This window comes from Conger conger, chromosome 18 (genome assembly GCF_963514075.1).
Source record: "Conger conger chromosome 18, fConCon1.1, whole genome shotgun sequence".
Taxonomy (NCBI): domain Eukaryota; kingdom Metazoa; phylum Chordata; class Actinopteri; order Anguilliformes; family Congridae; genus Conger; species Conger conger.
Window position 1 is genome coordinate 30,366,279 of NC_083777.1, and position 26,282 is coordinate 30,392,560.

The following is a 26,282-nucleotide window of genomic DNA, read 5'->3' on the forward strand; positions in this document are numbered from 1 at the left end:
CAGCGTACTGTACACACATGGGATTTTAAAGAGTCCCGTTTTCCTTCAAATGTAGACGAGCCCTGTTCTGAAAGTACTGCGAGTAGCAATATGAACAAAAACAAACAAAAACAATAAAATATTCACATTGGTTCAGTACATCGAGCACAGAAACCCTATTTGTTCAGTACGTTATGCATAGAAAACCTTCACCGTTATACTCAAGTTAGTGACACAAACAAGTGACAAAAAAAAACCAAATCGGCATCAGAACACAATAATAAGTAAAAGCAGGTTTTTATAAATACAGGTTTTGGTATGAAAGGGCTATAAACACAGTTTTATTTTTGCTTTTCCTCGAAGAGGATCTGTGCGTAGACGGTTCCGGTGCAGGCGGCCTTTGCGTCCGCCTGCGGCTTCACCAGCTCCAGCTCGGCGTACGTCAGGCTCTCCTCCGTCACCTGTGCCAGCACAGCAAGCAGAGGAAACATTCAGGCAATGTGCGGCTGTGACTTACTGTCAGGTGCTTCTACTCAGGATTGTAGTCGGAGGGGGGGGGGGGGGGGGTCACACTTTGTGAATTCTCCTCTGCAGGCTGCAGGTTTAACTCCAGTCCTGGAGGGCCGCAGTGTCTGCAGGTTTAACTCCAGTCCTGGAGGGCCGCAGTGTCTGCAGGTTTAACTCCAGTCCTGGAGGGCTGCAGTGTCTGCTGGTTTAACTCCAGTCCTGGAGGGCCGCAGTTTCTGCAGGTTTAACTCCAGTCCTGGAGGGCCGCAGTGTCTGCTGGTTTAACTCCAGTCCTGGAGGGCCACAGTGTCTCGAGCATCCAGAAATGTGATTGGCTGCCTGCTATCTGTTTGACATGAATTGGAGCCCCACCTACATATGATCATGGTTATTCAAATGGTAAATGGTAAATGGCAGGCATTTATATAGCACCTTTATCCAAAGCGCTGTACAATTGATGTTTCTCATTCACCCATTCATACACACACTCACACACTCACACACCGACAGTGATTGGCTGCCATGCAAGGCCCCGACCAGCTCGTCAGGAGCATTTGGGGGTTAGGTGTCTTGCTCAGGGACACTTCGACACAGCCGGGGCGGGGGATCGAACCAGCAACCCTCCGACTGCCAGACGACTGCTCTTACTGTGTGTGTGTGTGTGTGTGTATATATATATATATATATGAACTTACCATTGCTTTATTAGCAAATCATATTCATGGAATGTGGGCAGTGCTATGGTTGTGTCTAGTTAGGCAGAGTAAGCTGATGTAATACACCTTATTTAGTGAAAGACTGTGAGTGTGAATATAATATTCTGAACAGGTGAACAGGGAACTGTATAGCATATAGGGAGACTATCAGTGTTACTGTCTATCAAAGTATCGAAAGAAGACACTATAGAACCTTATTTTCGAAGCGATTTTTCTCAGTGAAATGTAGGCCATCTGAACTGCAGCTTAACCTGGTAGCATGTTTTTTTTCTTTTTAACAGCTCCAAGTGCAAATGTACATTCATTTTTTTGAGAATCGTAATCTCTCACCTCATGTAAAAAACCCAAACCTTCAATGTCTTATAACAGATATTATGAGGAATCTTTTCTCATTTTCAGAGAAGGAATTGGGGGGGGGGGAGGGAAGCTGCCAACGCACAGCTGTGAAAATTGAAATGAGAAAATGTGTACTGTACAACCGCTTTGGAACCAAGCGGGGGTTCAGTGTGTCCCCAGATCTCCCCCTAGTCAGCCTGATTCAATGAACGGCTACCGTGGCAACACATTGGCCACATGCCTCATTTTATTAAGTCCAAATTGAATCGCACCTGGTGCATTTTAGTCCTCCATCCAACCAATTATCACATTAGTTTTGGGCTTTGACAATTCTATTGGTTTCCTTGAGGTGGGTCACTGAACCACGATCTGAGGGGGTTTTTTTTGTTTGTTTTTTTCATATACCTATTTTATGATACTTTCCCTGTAAATGTAATGCAATAAAAACAAAGCATGCTAAATAAATAATTGTGTTTCGGAAAGCAATAAAACAAAATAAAATTAGCGGCTTCATAAAAGGGAAGAGGAACAGCAATAACTTGTACAAACAATACGCCGCGATGAACCGACGCCATAGCATTTCCCCCTTGCATATTTCTTGCTTGTAATAATTCAATTGAAAATATGAAGAAAAGCACCAGAGGTTTTAAAATGTAAATATTATACAATTTGTTGCAAAAAGATTAAACATATCAGAATGATTAATAAAACAAGCAACACAATAAAGAAAACACTTTTAATTCAATAATTGAACTTTATTAATTTTGTTTAATTAGCTCATGTTTGTCCCAGAGTAAAATAAATAGAAATTTTGAATAGTCAGTTAAGATAACAGCAGGTTACTTTAAATGGATGTGATGTTTTTACATTTGAATTATTTGATGCTTTGTTAATGTTGGTTTGCCATTATTGAAATTGTATAAATGTGCTTGAGCATAGGGATAATACAATTCTTCCTACTATAATTCACGCATTGTGTGTGGTATTAATTTTCATTTTCACATGTTCTCAGAGTATATGCTCCAGCGACATTCACTAACTGGCATTAAATAACCGATTATGACATCTGATTTATGTTTTAAAAACTTACCAAAGCCACTTTTCTTGGTTGAATCTTTAAAAGTTTTGGTCTTCGCCCATTGTCTCCCATTGGTGCTGTCGAATAGAAAAAGATGGAAACCAACTTAACTGAAAAGCAAAGAGAAATGTGTGTGTTGGCCTTTGAGAACTATTGTCATTGCATATTCAGAGGTAGGCCGATATTTTCGTCAGAAGACAGGTACCAATGGCTAGACATTAACTTCAAAAGATGCTTGAAGTAAATGGTCCAATACATAAAATGACAGAGTATCCCTATCGATTTCAATGAGTGACACCAGGCGGAACAATTATTAACGCAATCGGGTCAAATCGGTTGGGAAAATAGGAAACACAGAAGTCTGATTCGGTGTTGATGGGCGATGCGCGTTCACTCGGTTGCCAAGGGGCGAGGGGCGTCGTCTGAACGTGTCTCCCTAACATTGTGTTGAGGCTGCTAAAAGCTACTGCTATCTGTGTGGAAGTCGGTTCTTTTTATAGTGGTAGTAGTAGGCCAATGTGGGAAGACGATATCCCCGTCACTGTGTTATCACGCTTTGGGGTGTGTGTACAAAACCTCGAAGACTAGACTAAATGGAGACTGTATGACCTGACCGAGCAGAGAAGTCGACTAATCATTTAGCCCTAGGAAACGACTGCGGTGAGAATATTTCTAACGTTAAGTTTAACAATGAGTTCTCACGAAATACGTTTGTAAGAACCCTCGAAGTCAATACATAGCAAAGAATGATGAAATAACACGGAGGCTACATTCATTAAAAAACACAGTTATTTTCCAGTATTTTAAATGGCGCGTGTATACTGTAAGGTGTAGGACGTTACGTAGTCTACCTTTCGCGGGTATGTCTGGAGGCGTCTCACTCGGTGGATCTTTGGAGGTCTGTTTCCGCGGTAACCCTGGAGACGAGCCGATCACGCTGGTAACCGTCTCCCCCGAACTGGATTTTGTGCAAATGCAAATGTCTCAGTGGCAATAAATGAAACTTAAGGTTATACTGTAGTCATAACATCATGAACTGTAATTGGGTGATTTTCTGTATGAAGAATTCCTGCTTAAACGGTTTTTAACTGAAGACATTCATATGAGTTCATAGTCTACATCCTCCTTTATTTTACAGGTAGCGCTTTTGATTGTAACCTTGTCTTCGAGTAGCTTCAGTGTTGTTTACATACCATGTACAGATGTACTTCTTAAATAACTTTGGCTAAAAAGATAATATTGTCATATATAATACTATATTTCACCCCTCTCTAAAATTAAACGTTCTCTGCATTTGCAGCAAATCAATGGATATGCACATTTGGTTTTTACATACAGTACAGTTGTACTCATTAATAAGAGAATTACCTGTTTTGAAGGCTCTTGACCAAATTGTAATTGGCTGTAAAGGAATAAGACAAATAGCATTTCTCATAATGGATCAGAAAGTAGCCTGATAAATGTGGAAAAAAGTTTCATTAGATCGATTTATTTTTTTATTCATAATAATCTTGCAATATTTAATTTGTACTGTACGCAGTTGAGTTTATATTCATGGATATACTGTGAATGCTCCCACTGTAACCCTCTCCATGGGCTCAGTTCACGAACAGGCCCGAGGTTAGTGACCATGAGGATGAGGCCTACCTTTCAACCTGCGCTTCCTCTGCACGTGCTGGCAGGAAGTGATGACCAGGAACAGGACCATGCACACCAGCCCGATGGAGCAGAGCAGCACAGCACACAGGTACACGTCTGGAAGACAGAGGAGGCTGTTCGTTTATTCTCCCGTTCATTAAACGGGCTCACTTCAGTACAAGCCAAAGACCTGACCAGTGCCTTTCTAACAGACCCAAAACAGATGACCCAAATCCCCCTCTTCCCCAATGTCATGACTCCATACGGCCTATTCTCCAGTTCATTAAACATTCAGTGGCTCTAAAGCTGTGTGTTATAATGGCTGAGTCCAGATTCAACACCAGGTCTAGGGGAACATCCAAGCTGTAGAGGAGGGGTCTACCCTACCCCTTACCCAGAAAGGGTTGGTGTTTAGTGCAGGCTTTAGTTCCAACCAAGCAGTTACACACCTGGTTCCCCGAATCAACCATGGCCTTTGCAAAGGACCCTGATAAATAGAATCAGGTGTGCAACTGCTTGGTTGGAACTAAAGCCGGCACCCACACCAGCCCCTTCTGGGTAAGATTGAGGACCTTGTCTCTCCAGGAGGGTCTTAGCAGGACGAGCCTATGGGGAACTCGGTCATCTATCACCCCAGCATGCTTTCACCGTCCCGCCCGGAGGTCCCGTCAGGGGGAGGGGAGCGAGGCCGAGAAAGGGCCGGAGAAAGGCTGCCGTCGCTGGGCACTAACGTGCGGTCCTTCCCCCTGTCGGCGGGGAGCCTGGTCTGAGTGTCAGCCAGACGCTCCGCTGAGCTGCAGGCCCTGGAGGCCTCGTACATCACTGCAGATTAGCTCATGTTTGAAAGACAATAAAAAATCTTTCAAAAAAGAAAATTTTAAAAAAAGAGGCTAGCCGAAAGAAAGAGGGGAGCCAGAACACACAGAGATATTCAGCACGTCTAATGGCCTGGAGAGTGGGCAGTGTGCACTGCTGATTTTGGGGGCAGTCGGGGATTTGGGTCATCTGGTCTGGTTAGGTTTGCGAGGCAGTGGTCAGGTCCTTTGCTTTATGTGACTTCTGTGTGTCACATAACTCGGTTTAATTATGCAGAACGGCGCTGATTATAATACAAAACTAATTTCTGAGAAATCGGGCAGAGTATTATCGTGTCCTATTAAGACACTCAAACATCTGTCTCCTTTTTTGGCTTATTATTCTTAAGGTTATTCATGTAAGGCTTCTGTGGCTGTTGAATATCAATCCATTCCTACATCCTGTTGTCGTTGAACATGCTTTGTGTTGTGTTTTTGCATAATGAAAAAGGTCTGCGGGACGATATTACGGCTGGGTATTGCAGGGTTGTGCCGTGGTGACCTGCAGTATGGTACAGAGAGACAGTGAACAGAAAGGGAGAAGGTGGCCTTTACCTTCAAACAGCCTCCATATCCCCTCCCTGTTGTCAGCTGCCTGTGGAGCGTGCACTGCAAGGGAAGATGGAAGCCATGTTGGTGAATACAACCTCTGACCTCCGGGATAATGTTTCATTATTTTTACAGAGCGTACTGCAGGGGAGCAGAGGACTGGCTGGATCAGAGTGAGGTCCTCGTTTTTCTTCCTGAGTTGGTCAGACATGCGCAGCAAAAACTACAGTGTGCGTCTGGAAACCACCAACCCGCCAGGTGGCTACTGATGAGCGGGGATCAGGATCCCTCAGGTAAGGGCATGAAGCAGGGAGTTGTACCTCCAGTCCTGGAGGGGGGCGCTGTGTCTGCAGTTATCTTTGTGAATTTCATTTGTTTCATTTCATGAAGAGACTGAATTGAGACGGATCAACTTCAGCCATAACCCCAAAAACCCAAAAACCGTTAACAAAAGGAAAACAAACACACAAATCATCCAACTGCCCAGCCTGGAATAGTACAAGAACCAAAAAGGAGAGGGAAAGCTCCCGAATATAGGCTTGCAGCCAGGTGCTCTCAATTTTTAAGAAGACACCACACACCCTATCCCACTCCTGCAACTAAAAAAGTAAACAAAACTCACAGAATAAGGACCAAGATCTTCATACTTCCACCCCCTGCAAGCCCCTGGAGGTGCTGTGTATAACAGACAGCACTGCCAAACTCTGCACTGCCAAACCCCTTACATTCGGTTCAGTGCTATGGGAAAGGCCTGCTGGGTTTGACCTCTAACAATACCAGGCGAAGCCTTTCCCTCTGAAAACTGGACTTAATAAAAATCTGTTTCACAATGTTAGAAAGAGAACAAAGACCTTTTCAAGAAGCTAACTCTCAACCCGGGGATACTCAATCTGGCCCTCCAGGTTCAGTAGTTCTTCTGGTTTTGATTATTCCGCTCTAATCAGGGCTGATTTAAACCTGGAACGTCGGGTCAGTTTAATCTCTGTCCAGTCCGTGGCATTAATCAGGCAATTAAATATCAGGTATGAAAGAAAACCGACAGTACTACTTCAAGTTTTTTTGATTTGAGTACTTGCTCTAACTCCAGATCTGGAGGGCGCCGTCTCTGCTGGTTTGTGTGAGACGGGCAATCGGTCACTTGCGTTAATTAAAGTGCACAAACACGTTAAAAACCGGCAGACACAGTGGCCCTCAAGGATTTACATTTGAGATTCCTGCTTAAGACCACAGATGTCCGAATTGTTTTGAAGACAAACGTTTTTGATTTTCATCAGGTTTGTAGCCGGGTCTTGGACCAAAATTCAGGTTAATTGCAACACGATTCATAACAAAACCAAGCCTTTTGTTAAGTCAAGAGTTCTGTTATGAAATGCCTGATTCCCGCACATGTCAGTTCTGTGGTTGCTCAGTTGAAATGAAAAAACGCCTACAGTATGTATATTTAAAAAAAAAAAGACAATAAATGACCACTGTGTGGACAGCCAAACTTTTCACACATGTATTTGTTCAGAGAGAGGCAGAATATGTGGCTTTCTAAGGCATAAAAAACCTATTGTGTACAGTATCAGACAGTCTGTTAGGGACTGGCCTGTTTATTATGTTCTAGATGTGCATAATTATCTCAGCATGTTGCTGGTGTAAATACACTCCAGTCTTCAAACCTCCAGCTATAGGGGCCTCTTATACGGGGGGAGACATCCGACTGCCTCATGGCCTACATCAAACAGCCTCCCCAGATGTCCTAAAGGGTTAAAGTATTTTACAGTAATGGTTTGAGCAAGCTCTGCCTGCTATGTGCATGTAATTTCATCCCGTAGTTTGGATTGACACCGGTTCCTTATTGAATTTTCTTACCCTGCGCTTTTAAATAAAGTGTGTTGCCCGTGTCTGCGTCGTATATGCCTTACGGTTGGACTGTCCTTTGTAGTCCGAGGAGAACCAGCCTGCTTTTAATAAGGACCCCGTACCCCAGTTGTAGACGCTGTTTAACTGCACATCTGACTCGTAAAGTCTATTCTGTTTGAAGTTTGAACGGATTTCGGCGAGACACACCTACCGGAGCATATTTTTCTACTTAGTCTACAGCGTTGAACAAAACAAAGCCCAAGTATTAGGAAGGATTTTTTTGAAGCTGAATGTATGGATATTGATGTCAGTGTTAAACAGAGATATGGACCAGTACAGTGGAGCTTTGACAACAGTGGTGTGTTGCAGAGGAAGAAGGATGTCGACAGTTCACTGAGCCCTTGTGATTTTACAGGGTGTTATCTGTGTTTTATAGGGTGTTATCTGTGTTTTATAGGGTGTTATCTGTGTTTTATAGGGTGTTATCTGTGTTTTACAGGGTGTTATCTGTGTTTTATAGGGTGTTATCTGTGTTTTATAGGGTGTTATCTGTGTTTTACAGGGTGTTATCTGTGTTTTACAGGGTGTTATCTGTGTTTTACAGGGTGTTATCTGTGTTTTATAGGGTGTTATCTGTGTTTTATAGGGTGTTATCTGTGTTTTACAGGGTGTTATCTGTGTTTTATAGGGTGTTATCTGTGTTTTACAGGGTGTTATCTGTGTTTTATAGGGTGTTATCTGTGTTTTACAGGGTGTTATCTGTGTTTTATAGGGTGTTATCTGTGTTTTACAGGGTGTTATCTGTGTTTTATAGGGTGTTATCTGTGTTTTACAGGGTGTTATCTGTGTTTTATAGGGTGTTATCTGTGTTTTATAGGGTGTTATCTGTGTTCTGCCGCGCAGTAGTTCTGACAGTGCTGTAGAAATGCACTCTGATGTCGGGTTTGTCCAGCTTATCGTCTTTGTTCTTCTTCTCATCGCCCACGCCCTGGCCATTTTCTCTTCTTTCAGTTCTCCTCCCGTTTCCTTTCTCTGGCGATCGTACAGCCTGTACAATGAAGCTGGATACACTGCGCCCTGAAGGGAACGTCTCTATTGGTGACACGCTCAGCCGGTTCCCAAAAACGCATTCACTGGGCATGAGAACCTCTCTTATTCTCCGGCCTCCTCGGAAACCACAGCTGTGGACTCAAACGCACAGCGGCAAGCGCCGGTCCCCAGCAGTGTGTGTGTGTGTGTGTGTGTGTGTGCGTGTGTGTGTGTGTGTGTGTGTGTGTGTGTGTGTGTGTGTGTGTGTGTGTGTGCGCGTGCGCGTGCGTGTGTCTGTGAGAGAGCGTGTGTGTGTGTGTGTGTGTGTGTGCGCGTGCGTGCGTGCGCATGTGTGTGTGTGAGAGAGCGTGTGTGTGTCGTGTTGTGTCCAGCTGCAAGCTGCCTTAACCTCCAGCGTTTGTCTTGTAGCTCCGACCTCCTCACCCAGCTGTTTGTTTCAAAGGAAATCATTTGGCTTGGAAATAATTGGCGGTCGACCGCTGAAGAGCGACTTCTATTCTCGTAAACGCCAGTGCAGCACCCAGCACGTCTGAGGAATTACATCAGAGTGTGCTCGATCTAATTAGTGTTCTGTTTTCTTTTACTTTTAATTCAACCCCCTGGTCTGGAAAGTGCAATATTGTGTGCATCTGTGCTCCAAGCTGCAGCCCACTGTATCAAAGCAGGAGAGAGTGCAAGGTTCAGTGTGTGTTGTCCACCCAAAAATGTTAAAGTATGTTTCCACTTCCTCAGAGTACTATCTATTCATCCAGGTAGTTTCACTGAGATGTGGCACATTTTTGAGATTTGCTGAAAAAAGTAAGTGTATCCGATTACACCTAGTGTGTGAGTGCTGGTTTCTGTTCCAGCCCAGTGCTAAATCAGGAACAGATAAAAAAAACCAACAGACACCCCCCCCCCCCCCTACCAGGATTTGAGTTTGAGATCCCTCGATTAAGAGATTGTATGTAACTGAAACCAGCGTCTATGGGGGGATGGGTGGATTGGGCGGGTCTGAGAGCCCCTGATTGTACTGTGTTTCACTCCAACGGCCAAACCCCACCACCACCACCCCCAAGGGCACCTGGGATTCTGGGAATGCTGTGCATCCCATATTTTTCACCATTCTACTGCATTGTGGTGAAAAGCGGAATGTGCGAGACGGAGCTATGAGGCTGTACAGGGAGGGGCCCAGCGAAACGGGGGGGGGGGGGGGGGGGGAGAGAGGAAACAGCTGTACTGTGCCCCCCCCCCCCCCCCCCCCCAGCCCTAACCGCCCTCATCCGACCCTGCAGTCAGCTGGTCCCCTGGGGGGGGCCCGTGACCTCTGACCTCCCTCTCAAACAATAGCCCCCCTCCTACGTGAAACCCGTATTGTGTCTCTGTTGTGCAACTTAAAGGGGGAACTTGTAGCCGTTCCCTGACACATGATTTATTGGTGTGTAGATCTCATCTCCAGTTAACAAGAACCAATGCTTCAGCACTAAAGTACTTCATAGAAGTCCTAAAGTGGCTGCCTTTTCAAACCACAAACATTTTTGACATTGTGATGCAACAGGACTGGAGTTAAACCTGCAGACACTGCGGCCCTCCAGGACTGGAGTTAAACCTGCAGACACTGCGGCCCTCCAGGACTGGAGTTAAACCTGCAGACACAGCGCCCCCTCCAGGACTGGAGTTAAACCTGCAGACACAGCGCCCCCTCCAGGACTGGAGTTAAACCTGCAGACACTGCGGCCCTCCGGGACTGGAGTTAAACCTGCAGACACTGCGGCCCTCCAGGACTGGACTTAAACCTGCAGACACTGCGGCCCTCCAGGACTGGAGTTAAACCTGCAGACACTGCGGCACATCGTGGTATAGCTACTGACATGAACAAAGAAGCAGAAAAACTTGAGCGTACGTGAACCCGCCGCTTACGCCGTGAGGGACAACTCAACATAAATAACAAACTAACAAACACGACGGTGTTTATTGGGGTGGGTTTTCCCTGAGGCTGACCCCTCGAGGCAGGGCGTTGCCGCGGTTACCTCGTAGCTCAGTCGCGTCCGTGCCGTTGGACGAGGCCCTCCAGCGGTTGCGGTGCTTCCTGATCTCCTGCACCCTGCAGACGTAGCGGCCCGTGTCCTCCTGGGACACGTGGAGCACCAGCAGGTTGTAGGCCTTGCCCTCGTCCTCCTCGGACAGCCGCAGCTTGGGCTGAGCGAAGCGCCTGGTGTAGTTGCCGTAGTACTGCGTCTTGCGCATGTTCAGCTTGACGATCAGCTGCTCCGGCGCCCCCTGCTGGCCGGCGAAGAGCCAGCGCACCACCAGCAGGCTGGCGGCCCACTTCCGCTGCGACACGCGGCACGACAGCGTGACGTTGCCCCCGTCTGGGCACGTGATCACCGGCCCCGGGCTCACCGTCACATTCAGGGCCTCGCATACCTCTGGGGAGACAAAGCCCCCATCAGACAGGCTGGTCTGCCTACCGCAGGGGCTGCCAGCTCAAATCCACAGTGTGATGCCCTCAAACAGGAAGCACTCTCACGATGTTGCTGCCGTGTTGTGGCTGTATTATAAAACATTTCAGAGACATTGGGCCTCATGCAAGAATTGTTTGTACGAACAGATTTGTTCTTAGATCGCTCGTACGCACAGATTTGTTCTTAAATCACTTGTATGAACAGATTTGTTTTTAGATTGCTCGTATGAACAGATTTGTTCTTAGATCGCTTGTATGAACAGATTTGTTCTTAGATTGCGTGTAGAAACAGATTTGTTCTTAGATTGCTCATACAAGTGATTTAAGAGAACTTGGCACATGTTGCTGCCATGTAGTGCCAATGTTATAACGTTCACACAACATTCCAGGAACATTGTGAGAATATTTTCTGTTCGCTGGGATATATTACTTCTGAAAACATCCAGCACTATAAACGAGTATCTACATTAAAGTGTTAACATGTGTTAAGGTGTTGAAATCAAACTTAAGCTATCATCTGAACAGTAGGACCACCTGCTCAGCAAATAAGTAACCTAATTGGACTTGTGATTCCGCTTTCTGACAGCTTTCGAGGGATCGGCTCCACCTGGTCTGTGTTTTGACACGTGAGCACACATTTTCTTTACAGCCATTTCTGTTCACTGAGAGCGTGGGCCTGCTAAAAATGTTCTGTTGACATGTTCCTATTTTCCATACTCCCCACCTAATAATCTCCCTCTTCAGCATAATTGCAGCCATAAACTGAAAACATTCCGCTGAAAGGGTCCTGAAATCCCTGTCGGTAATGGAAAAACCAACTCAAATACTCTGCTTCTATACCTTCTCCTGGCTTCTGCCACCTACGTTCAGTCAGATCAGGGAGTATTGGAACGTCACACCAAAGCAAACGGGAGGAAAAGCTACAGGTGCAGAGTGTCTATAGTCTATTTGTTGTTGAATCCAAGATACAGGAAATAAAATCTGTTGCGAGAAGTGTCTTGTTTACATGCTGCAGAATTTTTTTGCATTTCCATTTGGGGTCTTTCAGTGGCACGAGCCACAGGAGCAGGTTAATTTAAACATATCACTGTAGGCAAAATGATGCCTATTTCATACTTAAACGTATATGAATGAATAAGTGTTGTCTATGGGTGAAGGAACTTCAAACCATTAGCACAAAAATGCGGAGATATTAAGACTTCCGCATGAAAAACCGGTTTGATTTATTTTCAAACCGTGTCATTTCCAAACTATGCCTACAGTTTCAAATTGAAATATCTTATCAAAATTCTGAAAATATATTTGTGTGTTTCAAGACCCTTGATGAACTCGTAAAAATAAATGTTTGGAAACTAAACAAAAAATGTTTCATTATTTATACAAGGGAGACAACCCAAAAATGTAAAGGACATCCTCAAGTCTTTTAAGTTTGTAATTCATTATAAAAGTATTTTATAGAAAAGTCTCATGACTGTTTCAACAGGTCGGGATCAGTTGTTGCAGGACGTACACATTCAATCACACATGCATTGTTCTGTTTTTTTAATCAACTACACCGCACTTCTGCTGGGGTTGTCTGAGAGTTTCAAAACTTCTTAGTCGAGGGTGCCAGACACTCAAACTTCACGACTTCTAAACCTTCCCGTTCCTCCCGGCCGAGTGCTGACCGTACGCGACAGATGACTGAAAATAAATTTAAAAAACTGCTCAGACAAAAGAAAAAAAGTATTTCTTACCTCCGACGAAAGATCTAGTCAGGATGACTATGACCACGGAGGAGACTTTCATTTTCCCCGCCGCCCAGAGACTCCATATAAACCCTGCCGATCGGCCGGGGGAGAAACGAGTGCAGGGATTCCCTCTCTCCCTCTCTCTCTCTCTCCCTGCCTCCCTCCCCCTGTTTGTGTATGTAATGTAAAACAGTGCCTGCTCTGTTCCTGGTCAGACCGCCCCCCCCCCCCCCCCCCAACCCCCCCCCCCCCTCCCACCACGCTCCTCTTTCCTGCAGGACGGGGGAAGTGGTGTTTCCTGTGCTGGGGAGAGGAGTTGACACACAGGTTCACACAGGACCTGTGTGAAACTCCACCGCGGAGTCTTTGTTGGCGCTGGAAGGCCAGACAATACAGGGAGATAGCAGACTCTCGAACTGGAACTGTGGGATAGCCGGCTGTCCCGGGGGGGGGGGGGGTTGGGGTTGGGGGGGGTCTGTCTGTGTGGGACGCTCTGTGAGGGACACGGACCTTGGGCTTGCTGGTTGTTTTGTGGATTTTGTTTTTTTCTCTCTTTTTTGTGGGGGGGGGGGGGGGGGGGGGTTACTGCATTGAGTGTGGAGAACACACATGTTAATCACTATTCTGAGCTCGTCTCTCTGTGCTGACCTCTGGCTGCCTGCCACCTCTCCTCCATAGGAACTGGAGTGCCGCAAGAGGGGGGCGTGTATGTGCATGGGTGTGTGTGTGTGTGTGTGTGCGTATGGGTGTGGGTGTGTGTGTGTACCTGCGTGTACGTGTGTGTATGTGCATGGGTGTGTGTGTGTGTCTGTGTGTGTGTATGCGTATGAGTGTGGGTGTGTGTGTGTGTATGCGTATGAGTGTGGGTGTGTGTGTGTACCTGCGTGTACGTGTGTGTATGTGCATGGGTGTGTGTGTGTGTGTCTGTGTGTTGTGGTGTACTCTCTGTAAGCATGTCTTTTGTCTCCCTCAGCAGAAGACACTGGCTTCCCTGTATAGCTCAGAGGCTCTTCTGCCTTCTCTGTGGTCACAAGCTCCATCTCTTCCTGAGCACAATGTGCTGAGCCAGTCCTTCCTCCAGCCCGCGGCATCACCACAGGCCTAAAACAGCCGTACGCTGAAAGGGAAATTAAGTGCAGAATCACTGCGAGCACTTAACCTCTCCGATAGCATTTAATTCCACCGTTACTTCACTCTTTGTCGCTGTGTTAACAGCCCGCACGATCCGCCGGAAGGTTGGGTAACTGCAACTTAACACTGCAGTGTGACAAAATGTCTGCCGTGTTATGACCCTGAAACCTGAGGTGGCAAGTGAGACTCAGAACTGTTCCCTAATCTAACCGGTCCCCGTTTGCATTTGTGCAGAATTATTCCGACATGTGAACTATTCTTATTGCGCTGTGATCAGAAACCTGAATAAAAATACAATGACGCAATATATGCAAGCTTTTTTTGTACCAATTAAGCTTTACGTTACATTTCCTTGATGACTGAAACTCAGATCTAAAGGTTTGGGATAAGGAGAGATGACTATTTTAATAATATCAACCAAAAAAAAAAAAATTAATCTTTAAACGTTTTAAAGTACATATTTTTACAGTATGTTTCAAAAATATTTGCCATTTTGTATGAATTTATTTATTTTTTTGCTTTGAATTTTAGATGAATCACTTTGTTCCGGATAATGCAATCCTCGTGACCGCTGCGTCCAAACGAGGTTGGTGGTTAATACGAATGCCTTCACATCCAGATTTGCAAGACCCTATGGCCACGTTTGACTCGCTTAAAAATAGGGCATGATGGGTCTGAATTAAATTACTCTTAAAATGAGTTACAAACTGCAATCTACCTGCAGCCAGGGGATAGAGATTCCCTTCTCAGCAATATACAAAAAACATGTTCGTTAATACGTTTCTTTATATATTAAATTCCAGTTCTAAATCTAATTCACTAAATGTGATCAATAAGTACTGGGAGCGATGGACTTCAACACGCCTCTTCGTGTAAACAGACTTTGAAACGAGATCCCGGGGAGTGAATCCAGGCGGGTCGTGTTCGCTCAGATTAAGTACATTGTGTGTGATTCCCTGTCGCACGAGATCGCTCCCCGAGCAGAGGAATTGACACCGCCACCTTGTGGTTTGAATGTGACGTGCACCCAAGTTGTCTGTTGCGATGTCAAATCTAATTGCTCGCAGCTTCATCCTTGGGGTTGTACAAGAATACATTTACCGGTTACCAATAGGTCTACATTGCGAGGACAATAAGGGGGTGTGGTGCGCGTGTCCTATGTTAGTTCCATCAGTTATTCAAAATAATTAAAAAGATTTAAAAAATAGAAACTATTTTTTTCTGTATTCACATGAACATAATAGCTACTACGTTTTATGGGTCTAACACCTTAAATTGTTTGAACATAGCCTATTTTAGCACGTCATAAATCAGATTGGGGGAAATGTGGATAAGGCAACGCTGCATTTAAAATTAATGCTATTATAATAGGCGGTCTATAGTTTTAAAGAGCTGAACGCATATCAATGTCTAATGCTTCAGAAACAACGTGCATGATTCGCACTTGAATTCGCACCCGTGCTCTGAAATAATTCAGGTGCTAAAGCAGACAGATTATCTGTTTATTCAATTACGTCGCTTCCAAAACGCAGATCACCACCAACAGCTAAATGGCGCTTTTCATAGGAGCCGTGATTAATAGAAATAACGGTGGAAGGGATTACATCGAGCGTCCGCCGGATATAACGGTTTAATCAACAGGCAGGGTTGCCGTAAAAAAACCCGACTGATGGCAGCGCCATTTCCCTGACACAGCCTGATCTGCGTCGCGGTGTCAGCGGAGACCCGCTTCCAGCGCTACCCGCTCCTTGCGGTTTGATCGGCCACGCGTGATCCTGGCTCCACGGGCCAATCCCAAAGACGGCTGGGCGTGAGCCAGCTTGGATAAATGCTTCCGTGTATTTATTTTAAGGTTCTGGATCAGGGGAAATCAAAGGAAACGCGATTTCATATCTGTTGTAGACCTTCGTTCCCACGGGCGCGCTAAGCGCTCATAAAAGGCACTTGGGCCAGTCACAGAGCAACGAGGAACTCCGGCGCATTAAATCACCCGCTCAGTGTGCTTGTTTATTGGCTTCGCCATTAGACAAATTATTCTCAGTCAGTTGGGTTTGTAATTACACTGCTGGATGCACAAAAGACCTGCACATCATCAGCCCTGATTCACTCAAAAACCACGCGCGGAAGCGCTGCGCCGTTTCCCGGAAAGGGCTGCTCACCTTTGGCGCGAGGTTAAGTGAAATCGTCCGCGCAACAATCTGAGATTTGTTGTTGTTGATTAATCCCCTTTGCATCTTCCTAATTTAATCTCGTTGATTTGAGAGGTGTTTCATTTGGGCTCCGCGTCACATACCAGGCCAGCTTTCTAAGAATCAGACAACCCTCGACCCAATCTGGCGATGGCGTACCTACCCTACAAAACGTACTATACGCTCAACGTACCATCCGATGTGTTATGATTAACGCCTGGCTGACCAATCATTAATAAGTTTCACTGCTTAGTCTAAGACTCGCCGTCCAAAAATGATGAAAATGTTGCGGGTTTGATACAGTTGGTCCATTTACTAATACAGGTGAATGTATTTAATTTAGGAAATAATGTTCTAGCGTTTGTCTTCGCGTTTGGAGCGTAGGATGTGAAGACCCGGACAAAGATATCCACGTTACGAGGAATGACACACAGCCCGAGGCATTGTCCGGGAGAAAGTATCGTAGCTACAGCGCTGTTAGCATTACTCCGAGGGGGAATCTGATTATCGAGACGTGGACCAGCTGGCATCCCTGATGTAATCAATATCACCCCACGAGTGGCTGTACATTAATTTGTCTCCGCTGCATCGGTAGCACTGCGCTGAAAATTGCGCGGAAGCCAGAGAGCAAACCGTGGCACACCAGGGTAATTTCTGTTTACTTAAATACTTGTAATTAGCTTTCGCAATTATTTGTCTGTTATAAAGACGACGGGCGCGCGCAGGATTCAGTGGCCACGAGGCCGGCGGAAGTGATACGGAGGCACAACGCGTCTGAAAGCCTTTCAGACGGATGGCCGAGCGCAGTCTGTAAATATACTTTACCTCAGGCACGGTTTCATTCAAATGTAAGGGCGAACATTTCATACTGTACAGGAAATTCCGCGTATTGATTCGTTTTAAGAGTCGAGTCCATTTGTAAGTAAACGTATTGATTGTTTATGCGTATCTTTAAAAATGCATGAGGGGTCTGAAATCAAAAAGGCTAACATTTTTTTTAAATGTGTTTTTATCTCTTTTCTGTCATACTGGGGAAAATAATGTATTGCTGTGCTCGGAGTACACAAACTGTAATTTAAAACGGCAACACGGATACCTACATTTGAAGAAAAAAATAGAAAATTCCTGTGCAATTTCCTTATCACCAGTAGCCTACTTTATTAGTAGCACAAGTAGTACTGGAATTATTAATCACTTAATGTTCATTACGTTTACTGATAAACATTATAATGATGAATAATTATATTGTAATTATTAAACTGCATCTTCAGAACCAACATCACTCACAGCACCTTTCTGCAGGGAGATTGTGTTGAAACATTACTTGCTTAATTTCTAGAAGAAGCACAATGATATAAAATCTGTTGTAGCAGCCACTGATTCAGTCGCATGCCAAGATTGGACACCCCCCTCCCCCCCATTATCAGTATTTCTGTGTATAATGACACTTTATGCATAATTTCATAATTTCATGACTCTGGAAACATGTTTCAGGAACAATTCTAATAACAATAAGTAATGTTTAATGTAACTGTTAGTTCAGCCTAGAGTCCTCTAACATAATAATTTCAATGACTAGACAACATTCATATCTATGAAAGCAGATTTATTTTTAAATGAAGATGAGCCTCAAGATATTCAAATGTTTTTGTGCAGTTTTTTCAAATGGCATCAAGTGACAATTTGTACTAAAATCCCGGATATGTGAAATGAGAAAATAAATGTTCATTTATTTTTCCTGTTCACAGGAAGGTGACCGTAATGCAAATAACCACACATTACAACAGTGGTGTGCAGAAGAGCATCTCTGAACACACAACGCATCATAACTCTTAAGTGGACAGGCTACTGCAGTTAGGAGTCTAAAAAATGCCTAATAAAGTGCTCGGTGAGTGTATGTGGTATTACCAGGCCATACATTGTCAAATAAAGAGTTTAAAAACGGTTTTTAGGTCATTCAACCGAATTTGCATATTGTCAAAGAGTCCGGTTACAGCGTTGCAGCGATCTCAGTAACCCAACCGACCGACTCTCCGGAAACCTCCTGAACGGGGTTCAGAGGCGTAACCTAGGCGATCGTGGGATTGACAGGAATATGCCGATACCCGATAGGCTGAATGGCCCGTCAGCCTCTGCCCTCAGATAGAATGGGCCCGTTGAGAGGAGAGACACAGCGCCTCTCCTCTGGAGCTCAAACCCAGCCGCTGCACGGCGGCGGCAGTTACCAGTGTGCGAGAAATAGACCGTGGTCACGGTCTGCCCAGTGTAACACGAGCAGGATCCTCTCGTCTTCTGTTATGGAGCCACCCCCCTGAGAGGAATATGATTTCCAACATATGACAGAGGGACAGGGTGGCTTGTTTTGACAGTGTATGATGACTTGTGGGGATTGCAAATGCCTCTCTATTTCTTGGACCCCAACGCATTGCGTAATTAATTCTTTTTATTTTTGCACCAAAAAAAAAAAAAAAATCATGTGACCTGGGAGTCAGGGTTGACTCATGTCTGGATACCCAGCGACACCCTGGCTGCCGACCCCTGTAGAGCTCTCGGTTGCCGGTCGGATTCGGACAACTCTTCTGAGAAATCGCCACAGAGCACAGACAAACATGACATCACATCGCCTTCACACAGGGTTGTCCCAAGATCATTCCAGGTTCCTGATTAAATACAGATTAGCCTTTATTCCCTAATTAGGGAATTCCCCTGTCACAATTATAACCAGTGCAGGATGTGGTGTGAAGCTAGCCTCTGTTTTCCACTATGTAGTCCACCGGTTAAGATGTGGCGCCATTGCCCACTTCCTTTGTAGCCATTGCTAACTCCCTGCACTGTTGATGTCTACTTCCTGCGCTGTTATTACCCACTTCCTGTGATGTCATTGCAGACTGCCTGTGATGCCATTTCCCAGTTCCTGTGGCCCCATACTTCCTGCACTGTTCTTGCCTACTTCCTGTGCTACCTGTTCTACCTGTTCCCACTTCCTGTGACTCCATCGCGCACTTCCTGTTTAGGAAAAGTGCAACTGTCAGATCCACCAGAGGCATCTGCATTTCACAATGAAGCAGTGCACAATGAACACTGCTTCGACTGACAATGCAACAGCCAATTACACACGTCCGTGGGAGGGGTCAAAGGTCATATTCAGCACTGGCAGGTCAGAGGTTGACTCCAGACCCTGGGGAGTGTCAGCACTGCTGGCAGTATGTACAGTAGCTCTGGATGTTACTGTTCACAACTTCTCTTGTCTTATTTTTAGAAATTAAAAAATTGGGATTTAATTTGACATAACTCAAATTACCTTTTTAAAAAAAATATTGTGTGTCGTGTCTTTTTGGGACACTAACCCTAAAATAAAACTTCCTTTTGTTGAGAGAAGTGGGGGGTTTTTTTGCATCTGAAAGCTCCCATCAGCCGTACCTTCGCCTTGTGGAAGGTAATCTTAGCCAATCAGTGACACTGCGGGATTTTCCCTTCCCTTCCCCAACCCCCCCACCAAAATAAATCGGCATGTCTGTGGGCAGCGGGCCAGCGGGGGGGATCAAGTGCCACCAGCGAGCTCATAAAGACGGGCTGCTGACAAGTCGCTCGCTTCCCCCCCTCCGAGCCTCAGCAACAGGCAGCGGCAAAGTAGCCGCCTGACCCCCGTCGATACCGCGCGCGAACATGTGTGGGTGTCCATCACGACGGGAGGCTCCGAGGCCGCGAGCAGTGCTGGGGAAGGTATCCACAGCGCCCCATCTCCAATTATAGCATCGCCTGCCCCGTAGAACGGGAGCTGTGCGGGGGCAGATTAGTTGACGCGAAAACCATCCGAAAACTCCGCGCTCAGGTCGTTAAGAAAGATCGCGTCTCCGCGCCTCGTGACCTTCTTTGCGAAGAGGTAAGCGCCGGTGCACTGTAAAATAAAGACGCCCTCAAATTCCTTTTCGTTTTTTTTTTTTTTTTTAAATGAACAAAAAGTGCTCAAAACGGCAGATCTCTCCTACCAAGAGATCAATTTAACGTCTTAATAATCTTTTATTTTCAGTGAGGTGCAAGCATTTTGCTGAAAAAATGTGGTCACACAAAATTGTTCTTTCCTTGGTCAGAGATCGAAATGAAATCTTGCAAATCCACTTAAGCATTATATGAAATTTGCCATTTAAATTTTTAAAAGCACATCTCAATTCGGTTTACAGTTTTTGATAAGGTAGATTTCCAGTATTGCTCAACACGGCTGAAATGGGTGCCTTTAGAATTATTTGCTGCAGTATTAACATACTTTTCCCAAGAAAAAAAAATGCAGTGAAAGAAATATGTGAAATATGTGTATTTCTGCGTTAAATTAATTGAGCTGATAGCAGGTTTAACAGATATGACAGTACAGCTAAGAAATGGTAGGTGTCAAAGACCTGAAATGCAACAAGGTGAACAAAATATTGGGGGGGGGGGGGGGGAGTGAGGTTGAGAGAGGGGTCATTCAGTCTATTCACTGCGGCATTTACCCTAAAATTTGATAACGACTTCAGCAGGCTAACACTTTTGGAGATTTTTACACAATATTTGTAATATTTCTTGATAAAATTAAGAATAAATACTGTTAACATTGTGTTGTGTAGGAAGACGCTTCCTAAAGAATCACTCCTTGCCAACATTCACTTTGCATTTATCTGCATTTATGAATTCATAAGATACATGAAGTATAGTTTACATGACAGGACATTATTATTTATTATTATTTGTATTATTATTATTGATTCTAATGATTAATTATCATTTAATAATAATGTCAGCAACACAATAATTAATTATCGAATTACGAACCATACGAACCTCACAGATATTATTTTACGTCAATTTGTTGCCACATTGGTTGGCTATTGCTTGCATCAAAACAAAAGTGAATTGTGGGCGATGCCTTGATGCTATTTTTGTTCTTGGCCACATGTACGCAAAAACACATGATTTAACTGCTGAAGCAAATCACCCGTTAGCCAATATTGCTCGTCGCTGGGAGCAAGGTGTTTCGCTCCCAAACCTTGGTTCTGTGTGAACTCACAGTAGGACTACAGGTTCGGGAGGTTCGAAAGGTGAACTGGACCGCAAGGTCCGGCTCTCCAAATATAAAAATAGCTGATGAGCGTGTTTATTTCGCCCGCCTGTCACTCGACACCAAATGGTTATTCCAATACATGTGCTAGCTTGCTAGCAGGCTAGCTTCAGCCCATGTTGCAACTCTCGCTCGGTTTCACCGTCTCCCACTCCTATTTGGGAACATTTCTGTTTTTCTCCAGATTCCTTGTCCGCCCCATTTCACCTGGATACGAAGGCCTGAGCGACCTCGAAGGTATGCTTCGTCGTTTTATGTCCTCTGCTAAGATTTCAAAACTGTTTATCGCCCCCAAAGTGCTCTCAAAAGTAACTGACAATCTTGTCTTTCCCTCAGCTGCCGGGTTCAAATGACATTCTCTGGATATCTCAGCGAGCCCGTTCTCTTTGAAACTTGACAGAAGCTCTTGCCTCAAAATGCAATACGGAAGCAAAAGGTAAGTCGACACAGCTGTGCAGTGATTGAAAATGGGCTGCTTCAGGGCTGGCAAAAATGTAAAATTGTTTTTTTTAAATATTGGTTGACAAGGAGGGTAACGCACCCAAGAAAATATGAATGCTTTGACTGCACGCCCCACATATTTAACGAGTAATGCGTCGTTCATATGGTATGCACCGGCCATAATTTGTGTAGCCTATAATTAGGGGGACAAAACGCCGTAGGCGAGCCTACTAGCAAATCAATGAACCAGTCAGTGTCTTTTGAAATCTTTCCCTGGAGATGTCAGATGTACGAGCGGCATCAATAAAGTATTTGGGTAAAAATAAACGTGTCACACAAGCCAGACGCAAAGAATTCATCAAGAGTGCAAATGGTAGCCTATCAAATTATAAGAGCTGGAAAGTTTCTGAAATGCGTCCAAAATGTGCTGGACAGGCTACTGTATATAGTTCCCTAAGTTTGAGTTTTAGTAGCCTGTGCTTAGTCAGCGCAATGTTTGGAAAAATAGTCTGTTTTAAGTAGCCGACCACGTGGGACAAACCAACGTTTATTAGTATTACTGCTTTTAACCTATGGCGTAGGCTACTGTGTCGTGAAGTAGGCTATGTCCTAATGCTATGTCATAATATCACCTGTCATTTTATTTTTTTGTGGTGGCCTGTGTTTGTACGTTAAGATATACGTTAATATTCAGACTGAGAGAACTTGGTTCATAGCCTACAACAGCCTATATCTGTTATGTTGGTGCCAGAGTAGCCCGGCCAACAGATGCAAATTGCTGTAGGAGTTATTCTGGGCCTGTTCGGAGACGGCAGAGGCGCTGCCATTAAATTATATTCACGTGATGATGTCTTGTTTTACGGATATTGACTGTTACCTATCGTACGTCGGTACACTTTTAGCCTACTGTTATCTGCCCAGGGACAACGGATGAAATTTAGCTTGAAAGCTAATTCTGTGACAGCCAACTGGCTTCCCACTGTCCCTGTCAAATACATAAATAATACACATTCTCAAGAGTTAGCAGATCCTCATCAAATTATATTTTGCTGGTTGTTTTTGAAGCTTTCTATGTATACGTTGAGGGTAAATAACTTGATCAGATATCAGTAATGTATCCCGCCGACAGTAGTTCCTTATTCAGTCCCAGAGTATGGAAAGTTGTTATCGCTTGCAGATGACAACGTGCATTTAGCCTGAAACCATTTCCATACAGCGTGTGTAGGTGTATAAGGTTTTGGGTTTGACATGAAGTCAATGAGCGCCAAGTTCATCTCGTGTTTACACCAAAAGTCAACCGAACTTTAAGGCGATCTTTCTTCAAAGAAATGTAAGATTATGATTTCTCTAGAATTCATAAAATACCTGATGCTGTCGGCCTATAACGCAAATGTTAAAACTGTACATAATGTATATTGTGGCCTTAATATTCTTAAAATTATAGAATTATTAGGAGATAGCCTCAATATAACAAATAACAATATTTTTGAATTAAATATAAAATTATATTTTGACACTTCTTTTAATACATCTCAGTTGGCTACAATAATTGTTTTGCTTATATTCTTAAATTGCATGAGATGAGCAGCATATACAATCAGTTGTCGAGCAGAATGGATTTATATCCAGATTCAGTTCTTAATACTTGTGACAAAACCGATATTAATAGAGTTGTTGTATATGTTTTAACCCTTTAAGGTGGAAGATCCCAAACGAGTCTAGAATGTTCTTAACTCAACATTATACTGTAATGCTGGTGTAACAGTCACTACTGGTAATTGAAAGCAATGAAGTCCGAGAACACAGAATTTTGATAGAAATTCCAAAATTATATCGACTATTAAAGAATGAGTGAATTAATCAGTTAATAATGTATTATTATTTGTGGGTTCCCGATTTATCCATCCGCTGTGATGCGTTGGATACGAGCATCTGCTTGCTCACAGGGCAATGGCACAAGTCGGAGTGTGTGTCATATACAGTAGTAAGCCATGGCTTACTGTAAAACTGCAGTGTGTGAATCAGCTCCGCCTGAGGACAGGGACTGTGCAAATCAATGCTAAAAGCATCCCAAATAAAAATTACGACCCAAACAAGCAAACAACCCCTCCTGCCAATGCTGATCAGGTGACCCACAGGGGAAGTGGCTATTGACCAATCCTCTGTTCTCATAGGTTTTTCCCTTACATAACATTGTACATTTAAGAGGTATAAAATAAGAGGTCTGATTGGCCAGACTGTCTCCACTCTTGTCTACACCCAGGTATAGGGAAAACCAGTTGTTCTCAGCCCTCTGGGACCGTGACTTGATGATCCCTGGCCTAAACATTTGTAATTTTTGGGTTATTTTTTCTGTCAGCGTCCATTTAGTGACATGGACTAGGGGTGTCGGATGATTTCATGAATTACCATTTCATAGAAATGGTTTCAGGGACTTGGGTTTGGATTTCAGTTTTTTGCCTACTGCTTGCCGATTGTTTACATTTGACTCTTTTTGCAGTATAAATATGTTGCTTAAGAACAGGCTTTGTGCAGATGCAGTTGTAGGACCAGGGTTGTGTGTGTTTTTTTTAGGTATGCCGTGTCTCACACACTGCTCCTGATGTTTGCCAAGCTGCTGCAAGTTAAAACTGAGGCTAAGGTTATGTCCAATTATGGAAACGGAAGAGAGAGCGGTTCAGCTTCGGTTGACGTAGATTCTGCGTTCGGGCCTTAATTTACGGAACGGGAGCTGAATGGATACAGGCCGAGAGGTCAGAGGTGAGGGTCAGAGGTCGTGTGAACCTGGTGAGCTGACTTCCCATTTGAGGACCTCTACCCGCATTTTCAATAGATCTGGGTTATCTGAGGGTAGTTGGTGAAAGAGACATTAAGATGTTTTGTCATCCCCCCCCCCCCCCCCTTGCGAGTTGGAATGGCACAAGCAGGGGTCCTTCTGATTGGTTGCAGGTGTCAGGTGCCTCTCAGACATGCGTTGCTGTGGATACAGCAAGAGCCACTGCTTTCCTCGAGACGCTGCTTGTGTCAAAGCTTCATCACGTTCAGCCTGACAAAATGTAGCAAAACGTTTATTTATATCGATACGGCGGCGCATTGAACATCCTGTTGCAAGCGGTGGGCAGTCTGACTGACGTGGGAACGCTGTGCTCCAATGGTGTCTGAGAAGGCCAGTTCTCCGGGCCTTAAAGCGTAGGCCTACGTCATGATTGATTCAGGCTACTCCCCCGACACAACCACAAAACGGGAGCAAACATATCTCCTAGCCTGTTGCAAAACGTTTGGAGGAAACATTTCATTCAACCCGGCAACCGTACCAACAAACAAAGTCTTCAGTGTGTGTGTGTCTGCTCGGCCAGATTTGGTATTCGTTTCTCAGTTGTTGGACTGTACTCTGTAGTCTCGTGATCTCTGTATCCTCGAACAAGTGTAAATTTCAGTCATATTTTAGCCATGCTCCACAGAACACATGAGGTGGTACATCTACTCTCCTGATGCCAGCGCAGGAGTGTCTGATGTGGTGTCCGTTTACAGGTCCACAAATCTTGAGTATAAATTTAAGTGCTGCATGGTACCGGACAACATAATACCACCTGCCTTGTCTTGATTTGCACGGTTTTACTATCACACACACAAGTGCCATGTTGTGAAAGTGTTTCTGTTTGGACAATGCTTGAAAATATTTTTTCTCAATCGAAATCGAAACTTTTTTTCAGGGGTGAACTGCTGAGCCAAGTTGACTCCTTTGGTATTATCTGGTTTGTGTTTAATAATAAATTATTTGTTATTTCGCTGACGCTTTTATCCAAAGCGACTTACAGTTGATAAGGCGAAGCAGGGCATAATCCCCCCTGGAGCAGTGTGGGGTTAAGGGCCTTGTTCAAGGGCCCAACGGCTGTGCGGATCTTATTGTAGCCACACCGAGGATTGAACCACCAACCGTCCGGGTCCCAGTCACGTACCTTAGCCATTAGACTACAGGCTGCCCCGGCTGTTTGACATTCCATTATCATATAATTAGTCAGGTGCTAATGCCAGTAGTGACCTCACAGGGATTTGATAATGCAGGTTTAAACCATTTTGGGTCACGTGCCCAAGATAGATTTGTGTCCCTACTCATAATAGATCCAACTGGATATGAGAAATCAGGATAAAAATAACATAAACACGTACAGCCTACAAACGCGTACTGTACACACTGCTTTGGAGCTGCTTCAAGTGTGTTTTTATTGCTTTAAAAACACTAATTCATTGATACCTCAACCACCCTCAGCAGCCTTATTGTGAACCTGGCAGGTTGTGGAAGAACTTCATTGAGCATCTACAATGTCCTTCATTGTGCTGAAAAAGCATCTGGGTCAATAGAGAACATGAGCTGAAACTGGAACAGTATCTAAAAAATTCCATAAAAGGAACTTACCCTTGGAAGAGATTTCTAAGAACATGATGAGAGCAAAAGATTTGCAAAAGATAAAAAAAAAAAACTATGTCGAGTTGACAGTCTATTTTATTCTTGTCCTTTAGGGGGCATATGTGGGATACTTTGAACACCATCGACACGGGAATACCAATGGCTATCATGTTTCATTGTATGTGTAGATAGTTTATTAAGAATATGACTAACAAGGATGAGGACCATTTCCTGGAATACTGCGTGCATGTAAATGTAGTCATTGGCTATGTTCTTGATAAGCAGTTCTCAACTGG

At 44.3% G+C, this 26,282-nt stretch overlaps 1 protein-coding gene and 1 long non-coding RNA gene across 2 annotated transcripts in view; one reads left to right on the forward strand and one right to left on the reverse strand.

Annotated features, from left to right (window-relative positions):
- vstm4a (V-set and transmembrane domain containing 4a) overlaps nt 1–12,853 on the reverse strand; it is a 12,996-nt gene extending 143 nt beyond the window's left edge. Inside the window, exons 1-8 of the mRNA XM_061228690.1 lie at nt 12,732–12,853; nt 10,562–10,960; nt 5,664–5,717; nt 4,264–4,371; nt 3,985–4,018; nt 3,468–3,574; nt 2,629–2,693; nt 1–440 (exon numbers count right to left, since the gene is read on the reverse strand). The exon at nt 1–440 is cut by the window's left edge and continues 143 nt beyond it. Coding sequence (XP_061084674.1) covers nt 321–440; nt 2,629–2,693; nt 3,468–3,574; nt 3,985–4,018; nt 4,264–4,371; nt 5,664–5,717; nt 10,562–10,960; nt 12,732–12,783 — 939 coding nt within the window. The 5' untranslated portion in view covers nt 12,784–12,853 and the 3' untranslated portion in view covers nt 1–320. The remainder of the gene's footprint in view (nt 441–2,628; nt 2,694–3,467; nt 3,575–3,984; nt 4,019–4,263; nt 4,372–5,663; nt 5,718–10,561; nt 10,961–12,731) is intronic.
- On the forward strand, nt 3,424–13,874 carry LOC133118582 (uncharacterized). Its single transcript, XR_009706410.1, has 4 exons — nt 3,424–3,556; nt 4,219–4,363; nt 5,793–5,950; nt 13,702–13,874. It is a non-coding gene; the product is annotated as an uncharacterized LOC133118582 (long non-coding RNA).
- Nucleotides 13,875–26,282: the final 12,408 nt, after the last annotated feature.